Consider the following 24153-nt stretch of genomic DNA (forward strand, 5'->3'; position numbering starts at 1 on the left):
TCAATACTATTTAACTTTTCTATGCATATGTTAGGTGAATATCTTTGATCACAAGATATTGATATCTTGTTACTAATCTATGATTTTATCTCTGAAGTCTCTATTACAACATTTAAGTAATATTTTATTACAACATTTAAGTAATCAAATATTACGTCACTATACTTCATTGTGTTCAAACAAACCCTATTTTAAATTTTGGTTAATGTTGAGTGAAATATTTTATAAGAAAATCATGATATTCAGAGTAAGTAAGTTAACGAGAGTTGAGTAGGATTGAAATTAAAAACTAATATGCAGCTGAATTGAACAGTCAAAAAGTTCGATAAATACAATCGCTATACGATATAAATTAAGAGACAAGTTTCACTCATTACAATGAAAATTTCCTATCATCATCCACAGGAAAACCAGTGTAGTTGCCCTTTATATTTTTGGCTTCTTGGCTGAAAGGAGTATTATATCGACTGTGTTTCTCTCGGCTACGCGATGGCTCCTCACGCGCTTCTCATTCCTTTCCCTGCGCAGGGTCACATTAATCCCATGATGCAGCTCGCCTGGAAGCTCGTCTCAAATGGATTCCTCGTCACTTTTCTAAACTCTGATAGTAATCATAACCGCATAGTCAAAAATAACACTCCAAATTCATTCTCTGATGGCATCCGAATGATATCCGTTCCCTTTGAATTCCCGGTTATTGTCAAAGGTGTTGAAGATATAATGGAAGCAGTGGAAAAGGGAATGGGGTCTCCTGTAATTGATAAACTCATTCAGGAATTAAACGGCAGGGAAGAAGAGAACAAACTCACCTGTATAATTGCAGACGTCTGTATGTGCTTTGGCTTGCAGCCGGTAGCTACGCTCCACAATCTTCCCCTCGCCGCTTTCAACACTGCTCTTGTTTCGGTCCTTGCACTTAGCTACTTTGCTGCCAATCTGGTCTCGCTTGGCATCCTTTCTTCCGATGGTAACATATAATCATCATACACTAGTTTCAATCTATTTCAGTTTTTATTCATCATATTGAAAACCTTAATCTTTTCCAATGTTTGTGGATTTTGTATTGAAGGATCTCCGAAGGAAGATAAAACAAAGCAATATTATCTTCCCTGCATGCCCCCACTGCCATCTGCAGATCTCCCATGGTTGTGCGGAGGCGAGTACTTGTTTAGAAAGGGGATTCGCATGGCAGAGGAAGTCAAGCAGATCAAATGGGTCCTCTTCAATTCTTTCTCAGAGATCGAATCGCCAGTAGTCGAGACGTTGTCCAAAGTAATGGGAGTGTACCCAATCGGACCTCTAATCGCTCCTGAGTTTCTCCATATAAGCAGGTCAACCACGAAGGTCCTCCCGAGCTTATGCAAACAGGACAAGCAATGCTTACAATGGTTGGATGAACAGCGTGCTTTCTCTGTGATCTACATATCTTTTGGAAGTACTACATTTCTGAGCGAGAAGCAAGTAGAAGAACTTGCTGTGGGATTAGAGGCCACCGGGAGACCATTTCTGTGGGTTGTGCGGTCCAATCTTATAAAAGGAAGCGAAGCTGTTTTACCTGCAGGTTTCATGGAGCGAGTGGGGGATAGGGGCTGTGTAGTTTCGTGGGCGCCACAGTTAGAGATGTTATCTCATCCTTCCATTGCTTGTTTTGTGACTCACTGTGGATGGAACTCTGTGCAGGAAAGCATCGCTATGGGCGTGCCAATGCTTTGTTGGCCTTATTTTGCAGACCAGTTTCTCAACCGCACGTATGTTGTGGATGTGTGGAAATTGGGTCTAACTTTGACTGCGAATAGCCAAGGGATTATAGAGAAAGGGGAATTTGTGAAATGTGTAGAGATTTTGATGGAATCGGAACAAGGTCTGGAGATAAAAGAGGAAGCGAGAAAATTGAAAGGAGTTGCAAGGGATGCAATCAAGGAGAGGGGATCGTCTTGGAATAGTTTTAATGTATTTGTCGCAGAGATGAATAGTGAATGAATGACTTGCTTTCTGGAGCGATTGTTTTGTTTCATTTCGTTCCCTGTCTAGCAGAAAGGGATATGCTTTATTTCCATGTAGGTAATGTCATCCATGCTGTTAAAAAAACACTACTTTCTTGTTCACCAACACATCGAAACAATGTTGTCATAAAGGCTATTTTGATAAAAATAGATCATAACCATATTTTCATTTGGATAGTCAAAGGTGTTAATGCAATGCATCTATGCCCGCATCAAAATGGCAATTTACTGTTTTTATTAATTAAATTAAAAAATATTTTAAAACTGTATCTTAAATTTAAATTTAATTAAAAAAAGTCGTTTTGATGTCAGAATAGACATAGTAGCAATGCCGACATCAAAATGACAATTTAATGCTTTTATTAATTAAATTAAAAATCATTTTAAAACTGTATCTTAAATTTAAATTAAATTAAAAAAAGTCGTTTTGATACCGGCATAGACATAGTAGCAATGCATTTTGTACTGTTATTAGATTGAGTTTTTCATATAGGTATTGATGATATTAAATAGTTCTTTACCATATTACAATATAATTCAAAGATAAGATAGAGATAAATTTGAAGTATCAATTTTATTTAAAATAATTCTTTTCATTCTAAAATAATAATAATCATAAATTCAAAATTCTATGAATGTATCAAATTTATATAAAATCAAATAATACAGAGATATATCAAAGAAATGATAAATTAAGAGTAACAAATGTTAATTTAAATAGATAAATTAAATAAATTTAGAGGTGGTTTTTAAAAAATAAGAAAAATAATGCTAAATGTGTTAGATTTTTTTTATCAAATACTTTCTTTAGAAATATGTTTGGAATTTGTATAATAATTATCCATTTGTATGTTTTAAATTTCTAATAAGTTTTTTTATTTTTATTTCTACAAATCTATGTGTAGACTTTTGCAACTAAATTGATATGTAGATTTCATCCTATATCTATATAATGCATTGAAGAAAAATGAACTATCTCTTTTGGTCCAACACTCATTGACAAAGGAAGTTAAGGTCCTAAGAAGCTTGTGGCATAAATGAAGAAATAGGGCTAGAAGAAATTAAAGGGTAAATCATTATAGCCAACATATATGTTGTAAAATTAGAACATGTACTAACTAGATGACTAAAATGAAATCCTAGAGGTTAAAACAAGGGTATATATCATTAGTAAAATTAAGGCCAAAAGATGAAATAAATCCCCAAGAAAGAAACAATTAGAAATCACAGATAACAAAAATAAATCAAATCAAAATGATAACTAAAAATAAGATAATACAAAACTCTATAATTGTACAAGGTGTAAGAATATTATATTCACCAAATTTTAATATAGTAAAGTACTTACACATTAACTAGATTTTAAAGTGAAATTTTAGAGACCTATAAACACCCTTGAGTATTTTTTTTGAAAGAGGAAAAATAATGAAACACGATGTTTTTCCTATTACATATAGGGAAAGCAACATTAGTTACAAATTAGTATGAGTGTATGATCCATTAGCTAAAAAAATAAATATAACCCCTGTATAAAGAGGTAAGCCTTATGATATAACTAATATGAGTGTATCATCCATTAGCTTTAAAAACACATATATATGACACCTGTCTAAAGAGGGAAGCCTTATGATCCATCTTTGTGTTTGACTTTGATATTACATTACATTCTTACATAAAGCATCATATGAACTATCAGCTTACATACAAAGCATTCCAAAGAAAAAACTTAAAATTCATTTAGTATTATAGCTAGCCACCCAATGGGTCTTCACACAATTTGAGATCTTACCATTGAGTTTATAGGTAGTATATGGATCTCTCATTTCTTCAACATTGAGAATGAGATCAACTAGTGGAGGAACAACTACAACTAGTGTAACAAGAAGGGGATCAACTCGTGGAGGAACATATGCTTCATCCTCTTGTCTTTATTTATTTCCTACCTTTTTCTTCATCTGCTCAATTAGCTCCCTCAATGTAATATCAAAGTCATCCATCTCATTCTCTAGTGTAGGAGTTGCATACCCATAGGCCACTTTCTTTTTAGCATCAAACCAATCCCTTTATTTGATAGGTTTGGAATTTTGTAATCCCACCATTTCTCTCCCATATATACTCTTTTACATCTACCTCATGTCTATCACCCTCTTCCTATATTCTGACTCTCCCTCCCTTAGACATGTAATCCCAATAATTAGCCCCCTCTCTCTACCCCATTATTACCCACTTTTAACTATCTCCATCTCCGCCTCCTTATTCTCATCATCTCTTCCACCCTATTTACCCTCTATATCTTGCTCACTTCTATCAACCTCTCCTAGTCCCCTCACATGTCCCACCTCCCTAATCTCATAATTTATCTCCCATATTTACTCTCTTATCTCTACCTCATCTCTCTCTCTCTCTCTCTCTCTCTCTCTCTCTCTCTCTCTCTCTCTCTCTCTCTCTCTCTCTCTCTCTCTGCCCCCCCCCCCCACCCCCACCCTTATCTATGTAGCTCATATGTCCCCCATCTTACTTCGCTCTCTATCCTCTTTTCCATTCACCTTTGATCATCTTTTCACACTAATCTCTCTCTCTCTCTCTCTCTCTCTCTCTCTCTCTCTCTCTCTCTCTCTCTCTCTCTCTCTCTCTCTCTCTCTCTCTCTCTCTCTCTCTCTCTCTCTCTCTAAATCCTATTATTAATTTTCTTGAGCTCTATCTCATCCATTCCCCATCTCAAATCTCCTTTTATCCATTCCCACTCTACCTCTTTCCCACTATCAGTGTAATCATCATCATTTTCTTTAGATACCTAATGCCTATCACCCTCTTCCCTCCCTCTTTCTCTCTTTCACATACATGCACAAATATCTCCCCTTTGTACTCCCACTAATTCTCTCCCATATTTACTCTTTATGTACACCTCATGTCTATTACCCTATCCCTATTATGTCACTCTCCCTCTCTTAGACATGTATCCCTAGTAATTAACCCCCTCTCTCTACCCCATTACTACCCTTTTCTCATCATCTCTTCATCCCTATTTACCCTCTATATATTGCCCACATCTATCAACCTCTCTCAGTCCTCTCACACACTAACTCTCTCTCATGTCCCCCATCCCTCTCAGATTCATGAACATACACAAAACTCTCTTCACTCTCCCTAATCTCACCATTTATCTCCCATATTTACTCTGTCTCTCTCTCTCTCTCTCACACACACACTTATCCCTTATAATTAACTCTCTTTCTCTATCCCATTATTACCCTCTTTAAATGTATCCCCTCCCTCATCTCCCAATCATTTCCTCCCTATTCACCATGTATGCCTAGCTCATATATATGGTTGAAATGTTCATTGTTAAAAAAATTGTATAGATTGTGACATTGGTAATTTTGCATTTTGTAATGTTTTTCGGTTTGAATTGTGTTGTGATGTAGATGAAAAGTTTTACTTGTTGAGTCATTTAATTATTGCATATTATTTTATTTTTAATTATAGGGGTTATAGGGCAGTAAAGGCATAGGTTTAATTTTCTATGTTATACCATTACTTGAAAATTTTAAACTAATTTAATTTAATTCTTATTTATTCTTAAAACTAATGGCGTACCAAGTATTCTACAACCATATAAATGCAGCTCATAACATTGTATAAGTTGGGGAATGTACCAAGTATTCTACAACCATTGGACTATTCTCTCCCTGCAACTCAATGTCCACCTTTGATTTCTTCCACATTTTTCTAGATATTATTTTTCTTTTTAATTACAGGGGGTACAGGGTAGTAAAGGCATAGGTTTCATTTTCTATGTTATGCCACTACTTGAAATTTAAAACTAATTTACTTTAATTCTTATTTATTCTTAAAACTAATGGCGTACCAAGTATTCTACAACCATTAGACTATTCTCTCCCTCCAACTCAATGTCCACCTTTGATTTCTTCCACATTTTTCACCCCAATTTAATGAAATGAAAAGGGTCTTATCTTTCCATAAATATAATGGCTATCAAATTACAACTTTAGTACCTCTTCTACTATAGGGAAAATAAAGAAACATTAAATTTTGCAAATTTTTGAATTAGTTAAGGTGGTTAGACTCGAGAGGTTTTTCTTTCTTTTTTTTTTCCAAAAATACTATAGTAGAAAGTTCATAATTAATTATTTATTTGGAATAAAAATACCCAAAAATATGCCACATCCGAGCATGATTCTATTTATTATATCTAGAATCTTATTTGAAAAAAATATCATTTGATTTTGATTAAGGTGGTCAAACATACACCTACTTCTTATTTTTGTACTAAATTTTTTGTACTATTGCATTAGAATTCAAAATTTTAACCCATTAACTTTTTCTTTCTTTAGATAAGGCCTACTAGTTTAGAAACTAAATTCAATTTCTTATAGATTATTTTCTCATATCTTTTTGATTGAAAGTTCATAACAAGTTTAAAATTGCATGTCAAGTTGACATAACCCTATTTTTTTGGTTTTTCATTGCCACTTAAGGGCATAGTTTGGTTGATCATGATCCTAGACATACCCACAAGAAAAATCAATAAGGGACAATTCATATTAGAATTTTTTTCCGTTCTTATATCTAAGTCAATTTAGTTCTTTAATTTCTAGACTAGGTAAGCATTAGTCTTAAAAACTATATTTGGAGTATTGGTTGTGTTCGCATTTGCTTGTAAGTGTCTTTCTCATTTGCTCCTATTATGAAGAAATCTTATTGAGAGGATGCCAATGTTAGAAATCAACCTATGGTTTGAATTTCATCAATCTAGTCTTTCTTTGTCTTATATCTGAAATGTGTGATATCTGAGTCTAAATAGTACAAATAAAATGGTGGAATGTATTCAAAAAGTATATTTGAACATGTCGTCCTCCTTCAAAGTTTGTATGTACCTCAAAATTTATCCATCCTTATTTTATACTCTAGTTTATTAGGTCCATCTACAAAAACATTAAATCATCATTGGCACTCATATGCATGCAAATTTCAATTTTTTGCACCATTTCAATTTAATAGATCATTTAGAAGAAATAAGCATTGTTGGTAAACAGATTTGTCCTTTCTTGTTTCTTAAGAATATGACTCTTTTAGTGCCCAAATTATGAAAAATATCTAGTTACAATAGTTGAAAATCCGTTCTCTGATTATTGGCTTTTCTCTAAATTGGTAGGTACAGCTCCCTTATGGAATAATATGCAATGAATTATGTTTTGATCCTAAAACTAACACAGGGTATGCTCTTAACCCGAGAGCAGAAGAGGCAAACCGAATTAAGCCTAAGCAGAACTTAATCTAAGCAGGGTAAAAATTTTAGTCTATGAACCAAATGATAGAACTCACACATCCTATGAATTCATACACTTAGCATTCAACTAATCTATAGCAACTATTAACAGAGATGTAAATGGAATAATAAGAAAAGGTCTAATGAGTCCTTCTCTGAATATTTAATAGCACATCCTACTGGGTTTATTCACAACCTCGAAACAAAGGAATGAAACAATCCTTTCCTTCCTACTGTAACTTGGTTTAAGAGAAAGAATCAACTAATTAACAACTATCAACTTACTGGAATAGGAAATAATTAACATAAAATACTCTTTAATTGACTCTGCAACATCAAGTATCCTACACCAAAATTTGCCGACCTTTTATTAATCATTCAACTTCATACATATAGAGTTTGAGAGATGACCATTACAATAGGAATTTTAATCGGTTCATCTTCTAAGGATGACAAATGGCAAGATGCCAGTTTGTTGTATTACAAAATTTATAAAATTTGCAAAGACTTCAATAGAAAATGAAAAGGGGGTGTCAACTGAATCACTTGAGCTTCTTTCCTTTTTCAGTTTTCACTCTATATGCTTTAGTAGCAACTATAATTGGAATCATTTCTTTATGGTTAGACACATGTACATTAGTGAATCTTAGGAGCCACTTTGAATGCTCTTGGGCTTGCTCCTTTACTGCATTTAGCTGACTTGTCAATTCTCTAGCAGCCACATGTATGTATCCACCAAGCATCTACAACTCTACCACTTTGTTTTGACTGCTTGAAGTCATTCTAGATAGATTACTCAAGTATGTGGAGAAGTTTTTTTTCATTACTTCTACCCCAATAAGAGCTTTTCCTTGCCCACTGGTTTGTGGGTCAATGTGTAATCCTCACATGAGTTCAAATGCTCTGTCTTGGGTCTTCCTCACTTTTTTCCCTATTTCTTTAAGTCCCTCTTCAGCCTCTTGAATCATCTCTAGCTTAAATTGCATGCTTTGAAGCCATTTGAACAGAGGCCCAGTCCCTTTCTTCAAAATTTTCACTTCAACCGCCTCCTTTGCCTTCATTTGGATGATTATTTTCAGGAGGGAAATGCACTCATCACATTTTTCCTTCTTCACGGTCAAAGTATTATGATTAGATATGATATTATCCTTCTCAGTTTCCAATCGAAGGATAACATTTCCAATTTGATCGATTAGAGAAATTCCATTTGCATTGAGTTTCTCAATCCATTCTCTTCCGATCTGACCAAAAAGCCTATCTTTCTAAAGCTGTGAGATGAAAGCTTGCACTTCTTCTACTGTGGGATTCTCAGTAGCAGGCACACCAATAATGGTTGCCAATGGAACAACTAACTGCCTAATAAATCTTTTCAATTCTTCAATCTCGACCTTCATCTTGATTTTTGACAATTTGAGGTTCTCCAATTTTTCTTCTATCACCTCATTACTTGATCTCCATAGGCCCATCTTTGTATCATGTCTAGCCTCTCCAAGATCAATTGAATGCAGAGTGAAATCATCGAGTGTCATGTCCTCAATTCTCCCTACTTTGTTTGGCTTTGCTACCTCCATTGTTAAGTGTCCTATTTCTTGATCTTGCCCAAGTACTGATAAAGTATTCTGCTATTGGGTAAAAAATTCAAATCTCCACTATTGATTATTTAAATTCACATCCTTTTGAGTTAATAAGATTGGTGGACCGATGTAAAGGAAACACATCAGATGCTAATTGTAACATAATGGTTGAAAAGGAAGACGAAACCTTGACATCTAGTTTGTTTAATCAAGAAGATTCCACAATTTTAGCAACCTCTCCTGGGAAAAAACCTGAACCTTTTTATATCTCATTGTACATCAATGGATGTAAACTCAGTAATTGTATAATAGATTCAGGTGCATCAGATAATGTTATGCCTTATTCTGTAGCTAAAGCTTTGGGTCTCAATCTTACTAAAGTGCATGGAAGATGCTATTCAATGGATGCCAAGAAAGTTCCTTTACTCAGAAAGATTAAAGATTCTCAGGTAGCTTTAGCTTCACATCTAGAAAAGAAGCTCCTATTGACTATCCTAGTAGCTGATATCCCAGCAAGCTATGAACTTTTGTTAAGTAGAAGTTTTTGTCGTGACTTAGGAGGAGAAATAAAACTAGACTGGTCCCAAGTAGTAATACCTATTGGGAGTAAGAAAGTCAAATTAGAACCTAAAGAAAAGGAAAATTTCACAGTGTTGAAATCAGATGACCCTAAAGCTCAGATCCTATATCAAGAATTAGAGTTTGGAAATTATATGTTGTTTACTAAAGAAAACCCAAAAGAACAAATGGATGAAATTCCAAGAAACAAAGTTTCCAATGGAAATAAAGATGTATTAGGCTTATGGACACTTGAATTTGATGGAAGTTGTGCCTCTTCAGGATCTGGAGCTGGTGTACTATTGATATCCCCAGAAGGAGAACTTGAACCTATGGCTTTCAAATTAGAATTTGGGAATACAAATAACATTGCAGAATATGAGGCCTTATTACTTGGGATAATGACAACAAAAGAAAAAGGAATAAAGATTTTAAAAGCCCAAAGTGATGTAGAACTTATTGTAAAGTAAGGGGTAGTACTCTATTAAAAATCACGAGCTAAAAAATTATAGGAACAGAGTCTGGGATGAGATTGAGGGTTTAGATGCATTCTCTATTGAAGCGGTTCTGAGAGAGATGAATACCAAAGCTGATTCCTTGGTTGTCTCTGCCTCCCTATTACTTTCTCACCCATATTTCCAAGACAAGAAGTACCAGATCGAGATTGTGTATCGATCTAGTATTCCAGTTAATACAGAATAATGGAAAGTTTTCAATGATGATAAAAGTTTGCAGATGTTCCTTGAGAATGACAAGTTTAGCTTTGCACACGAATCCAATGGAATTAATCATGAAAACCCTGATGCAGAGAAAGAACAGAGCCAAAATGTGGAAGTTCAGTTGAAAGGAAACATTATTCCCCCATATTCTGTGGCCTTAGAAAGACTTTTTAATAGACATGATACTTACATAAAGTAGAAGAGAGTAGAAAAGGGGCCAACAATGGGTGAATATGAAGGAGTTAACATTGGAGATATTCATAATCCCAAACTGATTAAAATTGGGAGGTGTTGTTCACCTGAAGAGAAAGAGGCCGCAAAGAATCTATTTATGGAATATAGAGATGTTTTTGCTTGGAGCTATGAAGACTTGAAAAGTTATAGAAACAGGAAGGTAAAACACAAAATTCCACTGAAGCCTGGTGTAGTCCCTTTCTGACAGAAACAAAGGAACTATAATCCTAAACTTGCTAATGCCATCTTCCAAGAAGTAGATAAGATGTTAAAAGAAAGAATTATTTATCCCATTCATCATTCCACCTGGATAGCTAATATAGTACCCGTCAGAAAGAAGAACGAAGAAATAAGAATCTGTGTTGATTTTCGCAACCTAAATCAAGCAGCCTTGAAAGATAACTTTTCTCTTCCTAATATGGAAAATTTATTGAAAACAGTGGCGGGATCCAAAATGATGTCTATGCTTGACGGCTTATCAGGTTATAATCAGGTTGAAGTAGAAGAGAAAGACCAGCATAAGACGGGGGGTACGTTTGCGTATCGCAGAATGCCTTTTGGACTTATCAACGTTGGCACTACATTCCAAAGGTGCATGAGTAATATATTCACTGATTTGAAAGATCGAATCATAGTCATATACTTGGATGACCTTACCGTGTTCTCAAGAAAAAGAAAAGATCATATAGAAGATTTGAGGAAAGTGTTATAGAGGTGTCGAGAGCATGGAATATCTCTCAACCCAAAGAAATCAATTTTCTGTGTGACAGAAGGAAAGCTTCTTAGCCATATAGTGTCCTAGGAGGGCATTAGAATTGACCTTGAAAGAGTAGAAGCAATTCAGAGACTGAGCCTACCCCCAAACAAAAAAGGGGTTAAATCTTTCTTTGGGCAAGTAAATTTTCTCTGAAGATTTGTGCCTGATTTCACAGAAACTACTAAACATATAGTAGACATGATGAAAGGGAATTCAAATTTCAAATGGAATGAGGCAAGAAAGTGAGCTTTCCATGATATAAAAACTGCTATTGCTAATGCTCTAGTGCTATGCCATCCAAATTATAAGCGGGACTTTATCATTTATTGCAATGCTTCTGAACATACATTGTTAGCTATTCTTATGCAGGAGAATGATGAAGGAGTATAGGCTCCTATTTCTTTTATGAGCATACCTTTAAAGAACCATGAGCTCAAATATTCACAAATTGAAAAGCATACTTTTTCAGTGGTCAAGGCTCTTAAAAAAATTTAGTTCTATATCCTGCATTCACATTCAATAATTTGTGTCCTAGATGTAGCAGTAAAGAGCGTACTGATGCAACAAGATATAGGTTGCAATGTCAGAGGAGCATGGGTAGCAAAAACATAGGAATATGATATAGAGATTAAACCTACCAAGTTGATAAGAGGGAATGCTCTGTGTAAGGAAATTGCAGAAAACAAAATCACTGAAGAGTCAGAAGAATTAGGTGAGAAGCAATTGGTGTTAGCTATAGGTCTCTATGATCCATGGTTTGAAAACATCTCTTACCTTTTAACCTATGGTGAATGTCCAGAGGGCCTAAATGCAAAGCAAAGAAGAGACCTTAAATTAAAAGCAGCTAAGTATGTGATATGGGATGGTAAGCTTTTCAAACGAGCTATTGATGGTACTTTTCTTAGGTGTGTAGATAAACAACAATAAGAAAAGTTGTTGAAGACATTTCATGATGAAGCTTGTGGGGGACATTTCTCTTCATTAGTCAGAACATTTAAAATACTAAGGCAATGTTATTACTGGCCTGGGATGTTTGAAGATGCATATGCTTGGGTAGCAAAGTGTGAAAAGTGCAAGATGTTTTTCAAACGTCCTCAACTAGGTGCCCTACCTTTGAGACTTGTTATCATCGAAGGGCATTTTTAATAGTGGGGCCTTGACATTGTTGGTCCTATTAGCCCTACATCTAGTGCTGGTCATCAGTATATAATAACTGCAACTGACTATTTCACTAAATGGGTAGAAGCTAAAGCTACAAAGAAAACTACTTCCGAGGTGGTGTGTGAATTCATAAAAGAAAACATTTTGGTTAGGTTTGGTGTTCCTATTAAATTAGTGATAGATAATGCATCTTATTTTTCTTCAATCAAAATTATTGATTTCTATTTTGAGTATGGGATCACCATTGGTCATTCATCTGATTATTTCCCTCAAGGGAATGGATAGGCAGAGTCTAGCAATAAGAACTTAATTAGTATTGTTAAGAAGCTAGTCTCAGATAATCAGAAGACCTGGCACAAAAAGATTCATGAGGCACTCTGGGCAGATAGAGTGACACCCAAAAGGGCAATTGGTATATCCCCTTTTGAATTGGTTTATGGAACTGAAGCCAATCTTCCTCTAACTCTGGAGTTAGCCATGAACAAACTCAGAATAGTAATTGAGGATGATGTCTATAAGGATGGTCTAGAAAAGAGGATCCTATATTTGAGCAAACTTGAAGAAGAAAGGAGGGAAATTGTAGACCACATTACATAGCACAAAATGTAAGTGAAAGAGCTCTTTGATAAGAAAACAAGACCTCAAAAATTTATGGTAGGAGACATGGTACTATTTTGGGACAAAAGAAAGGCTCTGAAAGGAATGCATAAGAAGTTTGACGCTCTATGGAAAGGTCCATTTAGAATTCAATAGGCATTTGAAAACAATTCTTTCAAGTTGGCATATGAAGATGGTAAAGTACTACCCCTAACTTATAATGGTCAGGATCTCAAGCTCTATCAAATTGCAAATTGAAAACAGGTAGCCCCTGTATTGTACTATAGTTAGACTTAGTGTCTTGTGTGTGTCTTAGTTAGCCTTTTCCCTTCTATTTTCTTTTCCTTGTTCCTTGTTCAGTTTATTTTTTGTTGTGTTGTCACCTTTTATCTTCTTTTGCAAAACCAGAGATTCTAAGTTCCTTGCTTGGGCATACTCTACCCAAGTCCCTAGTCAAAGCTAGCTGTTGCCTCACTTTTCACCATGTACCAATTTTGCAAAGTGGAGATTAACTTGTATTGTATTTAGTCAGGTTGAGTTGGTTCTTTCTTCCTCAAGTGATAAGTATCTCCATCGGGTTTTCATCTTTTCCCTTCTCCCGTATTGTATGGTCGGGTGGGTTTTCTTTATCATCACGAGTCTTTTGGGTAGTTTAGGACCTTGCCCAATGGAGATCCTTGAATTATGTTACTTTAGATGAACTACTTGCAGCTCATTTTGTTCTGGACATGAAGAAAGTTGAAATGGCAAAAAATCTAGTTTCATCTTCTCTTTGGCGGGTTTTCGCACCTCGAAGGTGAAACTCTGCCGAGATTCACAAATGTAGTTTGTGAGTTTAAATGAAGAGAGATGAATTATTTTATGGATAGATTATTCAAGTATTGCCATGTTTTCATTGTAGGAATCATTCAAAACTCACTAAGATGATTAAAAAAGAATTGGCAAAAAACTAAGAAACAACTTCTCCTCAACGGGTTTCAAACCAAGAAGCCAGTTTTTTGAAAAGGCATTTGTGAAAAAGTAAAGTGAATCAGTGGGTCCCATCTGTCACTTGTGAAGCCAGTTCTATATTTTCTAGAGGCTTAATGTATAGTGATTAGGGCAGAGAAGGTAAAAAAAGGACACAAGCAGAAAAGTAGAAATTGCCTTCTCCTCCGCGGGCTTTCTACCCTCGACAGCAATTTTTTGCAAGTAATAGAAAATCGTTCTTGCAAGCATAGAAATTGTGTAAATTGATCATGGCATGTTTTTGGAAAATATTTGAAGCAAATCAATTGAGTTTTTGAATGTATTTTAAACAGAATCCAGTCAGGTGGATCTCTTCCCATGGAGTACTTCATTTCTATTTCTTTGAAATAGGGTAAAAATGGGAAAGTAAATATGTTATTAAAGAAAGTTACTGTTGGGTCAACAGGAACACTAAAAAGACAGGGAAAAATCTATTAGAACCCTCACATTTACTAAGTCAATATATTTATCCTTAAATTCGCTCATCTAGTGCGGATCATGATAATCAACAGACAGATTAAGGGTTCTTATATAAAGACAAACATAACAGATTTTCAAATTACCATTTTCTTTATTAAAATGTTATGCCATTGTATTGAATAGTGCTCTCAAATTTTTTTAGAGTTACAGGGTTTACTCTTGGCACTATTCACAATTGTTGAGTTTCAATTCGCCTCAGAATATCAGACAAGATGACCATAAGATTTGCTAGTTTTGATGGGCTGGGTGGAGTTAAGTCAACATGGAAGAATATCATAGACACTTCACTCTGTTTCTTTGACATGCAAGACTTTCAAAGAAGACTAAGGATGAAGCCAATTCACCCCATAACGGAGAGACTTTGAGGAAGTGGATTAGTAGAGGCAGCTAGATTTCTAGTAGCAGTACAAGCTCCAGAGTTGATTATTGAATGCATCAATCATTACAATCTAGATACAAAAAAAATCTTACTACCAGATCAAATAGTGCTAATCTCAATTGATAGGCAAGCGGTAGTGAACTGCTTGCGGATTCCAGAATGAGAGGAGTTCTCTAAATTAACAATTGGAGGAGCCTTGTCTGAATTCTCTCTGAAGAAGATGGTGTGGCGAAAAGAGATCATGAGTTCTTGGTTCCAAAAGCCAAGGGGAGCTAAGAGTAAGGTCCCTAAAACCCTTTTTGGCACTGATCTCAAGCTCAAGATTGTGGACATTCTGGTCCTCTTGCATCAACTTCAAGGTGAGGTAGAACATTCCTTAGTCATAGGAAAACATAAATATCATAAAGTCTATGGCAAGGGGAAAACATTGCTAGGATGGTGCAGGAGATAAGTTTGAATTTTATCTTTTAGAAGTCCAATTATCTTATGTTCTATATTTTGTTGTGTTAATTTATGTTTATGGAATGTAGGCCATCTCCAAAGTTATTCCAAATCCAGTTGTGTTATTCGATATACCCAATAAATTATACAATTGATAAGATTCAATCATTTGTCTTTTTGGGTTTGGTTATGTTTTTGAAGTATTAGATAACATCCAAAAGAAAGGGTGGCTCACCATGAAGTACAAAAAAGCTAAAGAAACAGGTGGAAGTTACTTCTCACTTTTCTAACCGATACCAGTTTTATACTCAAAAAAACAAATAAAGCCTACCTCCAAAATAGATTAATCCTTACCACCAACCCTATTTTTAACAAGCATATAAAATAGGAAATTATACTAGTAGAAAGGAGACCTATTGCTTCTATTAGTCCAATTCCTGATCATATACATTAAAAAAAAGCATTGTAGGGCACCAAGTTCAATAGGATCCCAAAAAAAAAAGAAAAAAAAAGCTAGGGGCTATTTTCTCACTTTCTCTCACCATTCCTAGTTCATCTTTTCCTCAAGCTTCTCCATGTTTAAGTCCACCCCCTCCTATTTGATAGGTTTATCAAAGAGCATCTTCAAACAATCCTCCACCAGGAAATCGTAGATTAAGTAGGTAATTTTTCTCTCTTTGCCCATATCTTTCTCATCCTTGTTTACCTATAGAAAATAGAGAGTTGTTGCAGTAGAGTGCATGAACTTCATGGTGAATTACACCAAGGTGTCAAATCTTTGGCAAATGCCAATGTGGTTATCCACAAGCTCTTTCATTGAATTCTCTATCGTCTCCAATTGAGCCTTGCTTTGGCTCTAACCATCGCTATGTCTCCCTTTCTTCCCCCCACCTTTGGGAGTATCTTTCATGGGGGTAGTTATATCCTCACCTCCTGCTTCTAGTTGGGGACAAGATGGCTTCCAAGGTGTTCAAGACTTGTGAGGAGCTAGGCGGGCTAGAAATTGCCTTCTTCCTAGTATCTGGATGTGGCCTTTTCTTTTTGGTGGGATTTTTCTCACTCTCGATAGACTTGGAACTAAAATCCTTTTTGGGGAGGATTGAATTTTTCCATTTGGAGCCATTTACTAGCTCTCCTATTAGTTTTCTTTCTCCTCCATGTGTCCATGTTAGACTCAATAAGACCTATTTTCACCTCTAAACTAGGGTTTTTTTGGAATTTTCTTATGGCTGGAGCCAAGGCTAGGGTCCAAGGTGACCTGGTGAGTAACAATAGCCGACGAGTTGACCAGAAGCGTAAGATTTAAGGCAAGGTGATGTTTGTAAAGCTTGTTCATGAAACCTTGATGGATGATATAAAAGGATTTTCCCTCCTCTTTCTTTCTCCTAGCCTTGAAGACACAGTCTTCCATGGAATACATAATAAGGTACAGAGAAGAAATTAGATCATGGTTCCTAAAATGGTTCAGAATGGGGAAATGATAGTAATACAGTACCTGGAACCAATCTTCAAGAGTAACATACCTCATAATGGCATAGAAAATCACATTGTAGGACTTTGGAAGATCCTCTCTAGAAAACCCACCATGCATGTGAGTCGACTACTCATTAGGTTTAAATAACTTCCTCAAATTAGTTTCATTAGACAACTTGGTTTGCTTGTGCCAATTCTTTCCCTCCAGGGATAACTCTCTAACCCTAGCAACAAGCTCCTCCATGATTTCAAATGCCATCCCACTAATATTTACCTTCCTATCAGTTCATGAGTTGATGAATTGCATCGAGATGTGCTCGTCATGCTTTTTCATTCCTGCCATGAATGACAACAATCCTCCTTCCCATAGATAAACCCAAGAAACCTCTCTATTTTATATATATTCCTTAACCTTCATAGTTCAATGCAGTCACTGGTACCCATTTCTTCACCAAGATCAACCACCAGCTTCTCAGAAATTTTCAAAATCCCCTTGTTGTAAAGGGAATTGTGGCAGCCATGACAAATTAATTCACAGTTAAGCTAAAATTGTTAAGGAAACTGAAACCCATCATAAGATTACAAGGTTTCATAGTTTCTAAAATCCCTCTCTTAATGGCATGTCTGATCAGTACCTTACCTTCCAAAATTAACCATTCCCAGTTGTAGTTGGAGTGAGGTTTGGTGAAACTGTCCTTGTCATCCAACCTTGTCAATTTTTTCAATTTGAACAAAACCACACAACTCGTCCTTTTTTCGAAGCAATTAATGGCACTTGTGGTGAGAGTATCACAAAAACAAATCTTCTTGCAATCTTTCTATAGTTTAGCTTTATGAAAATAAATCTGATGGCCTTCCCACCCATGCGAATTCATAAAGGCGTGCCACATTTTGTAATGATTCATACAAAATTGTGTGAAGTATACTCACATTCTATCATCACTTGAGTTGATGATGGAGTTTGGTTGACATCTTGCTATTCGATTATTCGTGTAACATTATGGCCAATTTTATCCAACTCATCCACCACTCCATTTCCTTCACAATAAATGTGGTCCACATGGATCTCTTGACACCCCTCCATCAACTTGTGAATTTATTCTATTATCATCTGGATCTTCCAGGTACACCATCCCTCTCCTTTCATTGCTTTAATAATCAACATTGAATGTCCCTTGATTACAAATTTTTTAATTCCTCTAGCTCTCACAATTCTCATACCCAATAGAAGATGCAAGGATTCAGCTTCATTGTTCGATCCCCCTCCATAGTTCCTAGTATAGGCGACCACCAACTCCTCAATACTATTCTGGAAGACATACTTGACTATTATGCTCCTTGCCATGCTTGACCCATTAAAATATAGTTTTATCCATGTTTTAGGGGGAGTGCCACTTCATTCTATGCCTAGCCATAGCTTTGGAGCTATCACAATTTGACACCATCAGGCCTAAGTCCTAAGTGGATGCCCACTTCATATTTTGTCTTTTCAAGGGGTTCAAGAGGGGGAGGCTTCCATCACCAAATCCTGTTGCATTCATTTAAGAGTCTTGTAACCTATTGGACCAATACTGAATTGGCAATGGCATTGCCCCTAAAGATTATGTTATTTCACTCCTTCCAAATTTTCCACAAGACATACAAGGGAATTATTCTCCCTAAGGTTTTTAGATATGTGTTAATGGGTTTGGTTGTGTTATTTACACTATTATACCACTTTAAAAAAAAAAATTGTCTAATAGTCACAATAAATTAATAGTACAAGAAAAAATAAAATGAAAAATGACACTGGAATCAATCAAACCCCTCACAAAGTGAGACACAACTTGATAATGAAATTAATTAATTGGAATAGAGTAATACAATAACACTTCTAAATAATTGTAACTATTCATCTAAAGTAGGGCTTGCACTCCCCAACAATATCCTCTCCCACTACTCAATTTTTTCATATATTTCTTTCCTATATTTAACATTTTCAATAGAGTTTGGTACCTGAGCCTTAATGTTTTTTTTTTTAATGTGATTTTATAAGACTCCTCAACGAAGCTTGTTTAGGTGTTTGTGGGAGAATTCTAATTGAATCCATACTTGATGGATCATTTATTGATTGTGGTGTACTCCTAACATGGGTGTGCATGTCAATTTTAGTAGGGATACTAGGACCACCCATGCTTGATGTATAAGGAATATTATGAGGCATTTTTCTTGATGTCATACCCAATCGAGATGTAGAGGGCATGACATGTTTACTTGACATATTCTGCAAGGACAAACACAAATATTTTAAGTGATATAATAGGGTAAATAACATAACCAAACCTAAACAAACATATGACCAAATCTTACCAATTGCATAATATTGGGTGTATCATATGGAACAATTGGATTTGGAACAACTTTGGAGATGGCTTGCATTCCATAGACATAAATTAACATGACATAATACAAAACATAAGATAATTGGACTTCTAAAAGATAACTTTCAAACTTACCTCATGCACCGTCCTAGTAATGTTTCCCCCTTGCCCATTTCTTCGCATTTTAATTAGACCATTTAAGACCAACGGGTCTCCCTCAGTAGAATCCATAGAACCCATAGGCACATCCTTTAATAAACATATAATGACATTAAATTACAAAATATTGATTAGACAGATTTTAATGTTTGATTTCTCATAAATAATCTACATTTTTTCTAATATATAATAATCTATAGGCAATCCATGACACAAAACTCTAGCATCCATTTCTTAAACTTAAATACCTTATGTTCAAATGCTAACTGGAATGTCAGGAGTACCCAATATCTATTTTGGATTATGTTTTTTTTGGCTCGGCTTATGTTTTTAATTTATGTACCCTCCTTATCAACAAATAGGAACAATTGTATCAGTACATTGTTATTACAACTTTGGAGACAGTTTTTTGTTAGTGTCCCCTAAATATTGACAAGATTAGTTGAATGCCCTTTTTTTGTGTATGTGTATGCATGTATAATAGGGTATACATATATAGATAACTATGGGAATTTTAATTTAGACCCTAAATACACCCTAAGGGTAGTTTTCATTTTATTTTTGCTTGTACTTTCAATTACACACACACACACACACACACACACACACACACACACACACACACACACACACACATTGTTAGAGAAAATAGTTATTTATTTATTATTTACACTATTACTTAAGTTTACTTAGATAAATGCACTTAGATATTAGTTTTCATCTAGGAGTTGTTGATGAGTTGTTGACAACACGGGAGTTTGTTCCTACCTAACCATACTTATCTTCTCACCTACTTGGAGGGTAATCCACATTTTGTGGACTTATGCTTAGTTGTCACACTTATCTCCTAGCACTTTCTAGCTTGTTCTAGAAGCTTCCTTGAGGCCTTTATATTCGGGCTCTCTCATCATATTGTATATCAATTCATTCTTTATAGCAATTCCTTTTTGCTCATCAAAGATGTCTCATCTATGGATCTGGCAATTCTTGCCTCCATAGTTTTTTGCTTCTCTCTTCAGTGACAGCTGTTTGCATGCAGGTGATTCTTGGGAGTTGTGGGGTTGATCATTCATCAACTTCAACACATATATATAGACACACACATATATGTATATAACACACACACACACACACACACACACACACACACAACATCATAGTAAGAACTTGGATCTTTTCTTTGTTGATAAGGTGTTTTTGATGTCTAGAAAAAGCCTAGGTTGAATTTTAGGGGTGTGCCTATTGGCCATTCTCCAGCCTAATGTACTTTGGGGTCAACCCCCCTTCTGGTTGATTTTTAATACATCAAAAACATCATATGATTTCTTAAAGGATTAATCTTTTTTGGTCCAACAATATGGCTATGAATGATTGATATTGACATATTGAAGTAAACTAATAATATATATATATATATATATATATATATATATATATATATATATATATAAACATCTTCAAATATACCATAAAGACAGAAAGAAAAGATTCAAAACTAAAAACATATGTATAGATATTGATCAAGGAAATTGCTTAATCATGGGTTGTTTTCAAACTTATTTTGATAATGTTGTTGAATTTTTTAAAATTATCATATATCTATCAATCAATCTACACACACACACACACACACACACACACACACACAATGGAAGTGATAAATTTTAAGATTTGATAGTCATATGGAAGTGATAAATTTTAAGATTTGATAGTCAAATGATTCACTTTGTTTTTGAATAAAATCTACAATACAATTACATCTTAGAGAATGGATTACAACATAGATACTAAAGTAGTAACAACAATAGATCAAGAAACATAACTACTTCCTCATGATGACTACTATGTAAGAAACAAGTCAGAAGGTTGAAAAAAGAATATCTAACATCGACCACACAATGTGCTAATATAAACTTAAAACGAAGCATCTTGAATGCCTCTAACTCTAACCTCTAATACACAACAAGAACAATTTTTTTACAATAATTAATATTAAATACTTTAAAAAAAAATCTTAATTATACTATAAAGACAATAGAAAAAGTCAAAACTACTTTTACTATAATTCTGATCTATACATATTTATTACTTAAAATCTTTATCGTATTAGTGTTATTTGATTTCTTAAATGACAAATATTAAATAATTTAACAAAATTCATTTATTGATATTAATTAATATAAAATATTATAAATAATAATGTGTTTAGAAAACCATCTTGGCACCAAGAAAACATTCGAAGCTAAAAATAATACAATTACTTTTAAAATGCGTGAATGTAATTAATCTATAGTACTTTTCTGTGTGGACAAATACTAAACGTAAAGAGACTAGTTTTCAAAAATAAAATACATTGCTGATCTATGGTGAGACGGCGGATACTATGAAAGCCTCTTTCAGGGAATAGCGTGACAAGATTTGAGGCGAGTGCTCCATAGAAGTCCTTACCAAAACGATGTTGCTCCTCATCAAATTTCTATCATTCATTTGTCACGGCCATGAAACAACAATGCAGTGGAACCAAGTGAATTGACAGGGTTCATTGTATTAGTCGTGTTTGTTTGTATTCTTGTATACGAGGAATAATGTAGCTGTGGTATTAAAATATGGCTGTATGCCAGTCTTCATCTGAAAGGCCGTATAATAAATTTGTTGGAACTATAATTAAAGACTTGTGTATTTGTTTATTTTCTGATGAACAAACCATCACCATTTTATTATTATCTATATATCTTCACCGTAATATCAAAACCAATGATCTGAATGAGAGATTGAAAACCTCCAATTGTTGCTGTATCATTTCTGTTAGAATAGGTAAAATCTCTATTCGAGAGACAAGAATGTTCATATCTTTGCACCATCAAATTGTCATGTTAGTGCTATAAAATATCATAGCAAAAGGTGTCTTTAGTGGATGTAGTTATCCTCCCTACAATTTGCGCCATGGACTAAATTTTGAAAAAAACAAAAACACAATGACTTTTTTTTCAATTTTCATCATTTGATCTTCATGATCTGTATATTTTGTGATTGAAAACTACAAAATTTTTGAGAAACTTTCATTGTGTTTTCGTAAATCTGAAAAAGAATCATGTTTGACTTCTTCTTTTTTCCGTCTTTGTGCATTTTGTCTAAAGATTGGCCAGCACTGTCTTTATTGGAGCATGTTGAAGTACAAGAGAATGAGCTATGAAAATGAGTCATCAATTCATTCTTTTTATAGGAGATGACATTAATTAAGACTATAGGTTTACTCGTAACAAAATGCCCGCCAAATTATTCAAAATTTTCAACAGTCTTATGCTGTAAAATGATTGCATTAAGAATTTGGACTATAGTATCTGATTTAGAACCTATGGTATTCTGATTAGTTGAAAATAGTAGAAAGTAACAATAGATTTCTTCAAGTCAAAAAATGATCTATTGAATTCGAAAATAGAGTTTATACAAAGTTTGATGGATCTCAAGGGTCATCACTATCCCTCGGAAATGAAAATGAAATGTTTACAAGTTATTTAATTACAAAATAAACTCTAAAAACTACTAAAACTACTGAAGTCATAACTTTCTATGTACTTAGAAATCACCAACCTTCGAGTTTTGTAGAAAGATAGATTCGATATTTTCCTATTTCTACTTGTACCAACATCCTCTACATCTTTCGAAACTATGTTTAGATCATGAAATGTGAAACTTCCCCACATTCCATCCCACACATAATTAACCGAGATTGGTAAAACTTTTTAAAATGGGCAAGTTTGACTTGCATAAAATGCTATAGGCTTACTTGGAAGTCTTACACCTAAAAATCTAACTTGCACTAAAGGAGAATATTTATCACATCATAACTTTTGATTTCACACCTTGACTCTTATATGTATTTCTATGGAGGGTAGATCTTCAAGTTTATTCTCCTAGCTTATCATCTATAATCTAGTTTCAGTTTTAGAAATCAAATTGTATTTAGTTAGTTTACAAAATATATGGTGGATTGACAACCACATAAAGGCAATAAATGATGAACTTTTTTTTTTCTTCTTTCTGTGAGAGTCAATACAATCATTGTTATTGATTTTTTTAATTTAAGAATTTATTTTAACTGTGGAGAAAATGTCTATAATTTTTATACCTGTCTCTTCTTTCATGACTCACATAGTTCTCTATTAAACTAGCTTTTGTGTGTGTGTGAGGTTTTAATAAGACAATAGAAGAAATCAAAGACTTCAAAGTTCATACTTAAAAATGCAGTTACTGCAACAAATAGGTCACACATATAATAGCAAAAAAAAAAACATTCAAATATAAACATAATAATGAATTATGTGACAAATTTAAGGGTAAAAAAGGTGAAATGATTATGATTACTAATACAAAGATTATGCTTATTTACAGTTACAAATCATATATAAAATATAATAATTTTTAGAAAAACGTAGAAGTGTCATTGATAAAAGACCGAGTAGAAAATTTATTTATATATTGGTTGCTCAAGGTAAGAGATAACACATGGAAGGTATTGAAAGCCTTAACATCATCACCATCTAGAATATTTGGTAGGAACTCTTACAAAATGTAATTTTGGGTGATTAAGGAAGCCATAAAGAACATGTTTATCAGTCAATCATTCCTTAGAATTAAGGACACTTTAGTTTGAATGTGAGAGAGAAGGAATTTTTCCACACAAAAAAAAAAAACTATTGTGGGCTTCATCACTTAAATAGTTGTCAAAAAGTATTCAAGATGGTTCGAGATGTTTCAAAATAATCTTACTTAATCAAAAGGTTTTCAAAGAAGTTTCTCATAACACTAATGGTATCTAGTATCCCAAACCACACTTTTTGTCTAATTGAATCTTAAGATCAAATGCTTTAATTTGATCTTAACATCTTGGATTGGAGGATGTTAGATATCACAATCCATGATTGAATGAGTCACGCTACATGTCATCTGTATGGTTTTG

General features: G+C 34.3%; 1 protein-coding gene across 1 annotated transcript; it reads left to right on the forward strand.

Moving 5' to 3' along the window:
• The first annotated feature begins 489 nt into the window (after positions 1-489).
• Positions 490-1980, forward strand: LOC149534241 (linamarin synthase 1-like). The gene is made up of 2 exons (XM_089805995.1): positions 490-967; positions 1070-1980. The coding sequence occupies exons 1-2, from the start codon at positions 490-492 to the stop codon at positions 1978-1980; spliced, it is 1389 nt and encodes a 462-aa protein (XP_089662121.1).
• The last annotated feature ends 22173 nt before the right edge of the window (positions 1981-24153 follow it).

This window comes from Cupressus sempervirens, chromosome 10 (assembly GCF_028749045.1).
Source record: "Cupressus sempervirens isolate cs-2001-9-10 chromosome 10, ASM2874904v1, whole genome shotgun sequence".
In the NCBI taxonomy this organism is placed as follows: domain Eukaryota; kingdom Viridiplantae; phylum Streptophyta; class Pinopsida; order Cupressales; family Cupressaceae; genus Cupressus; species Cupressus sempervirens.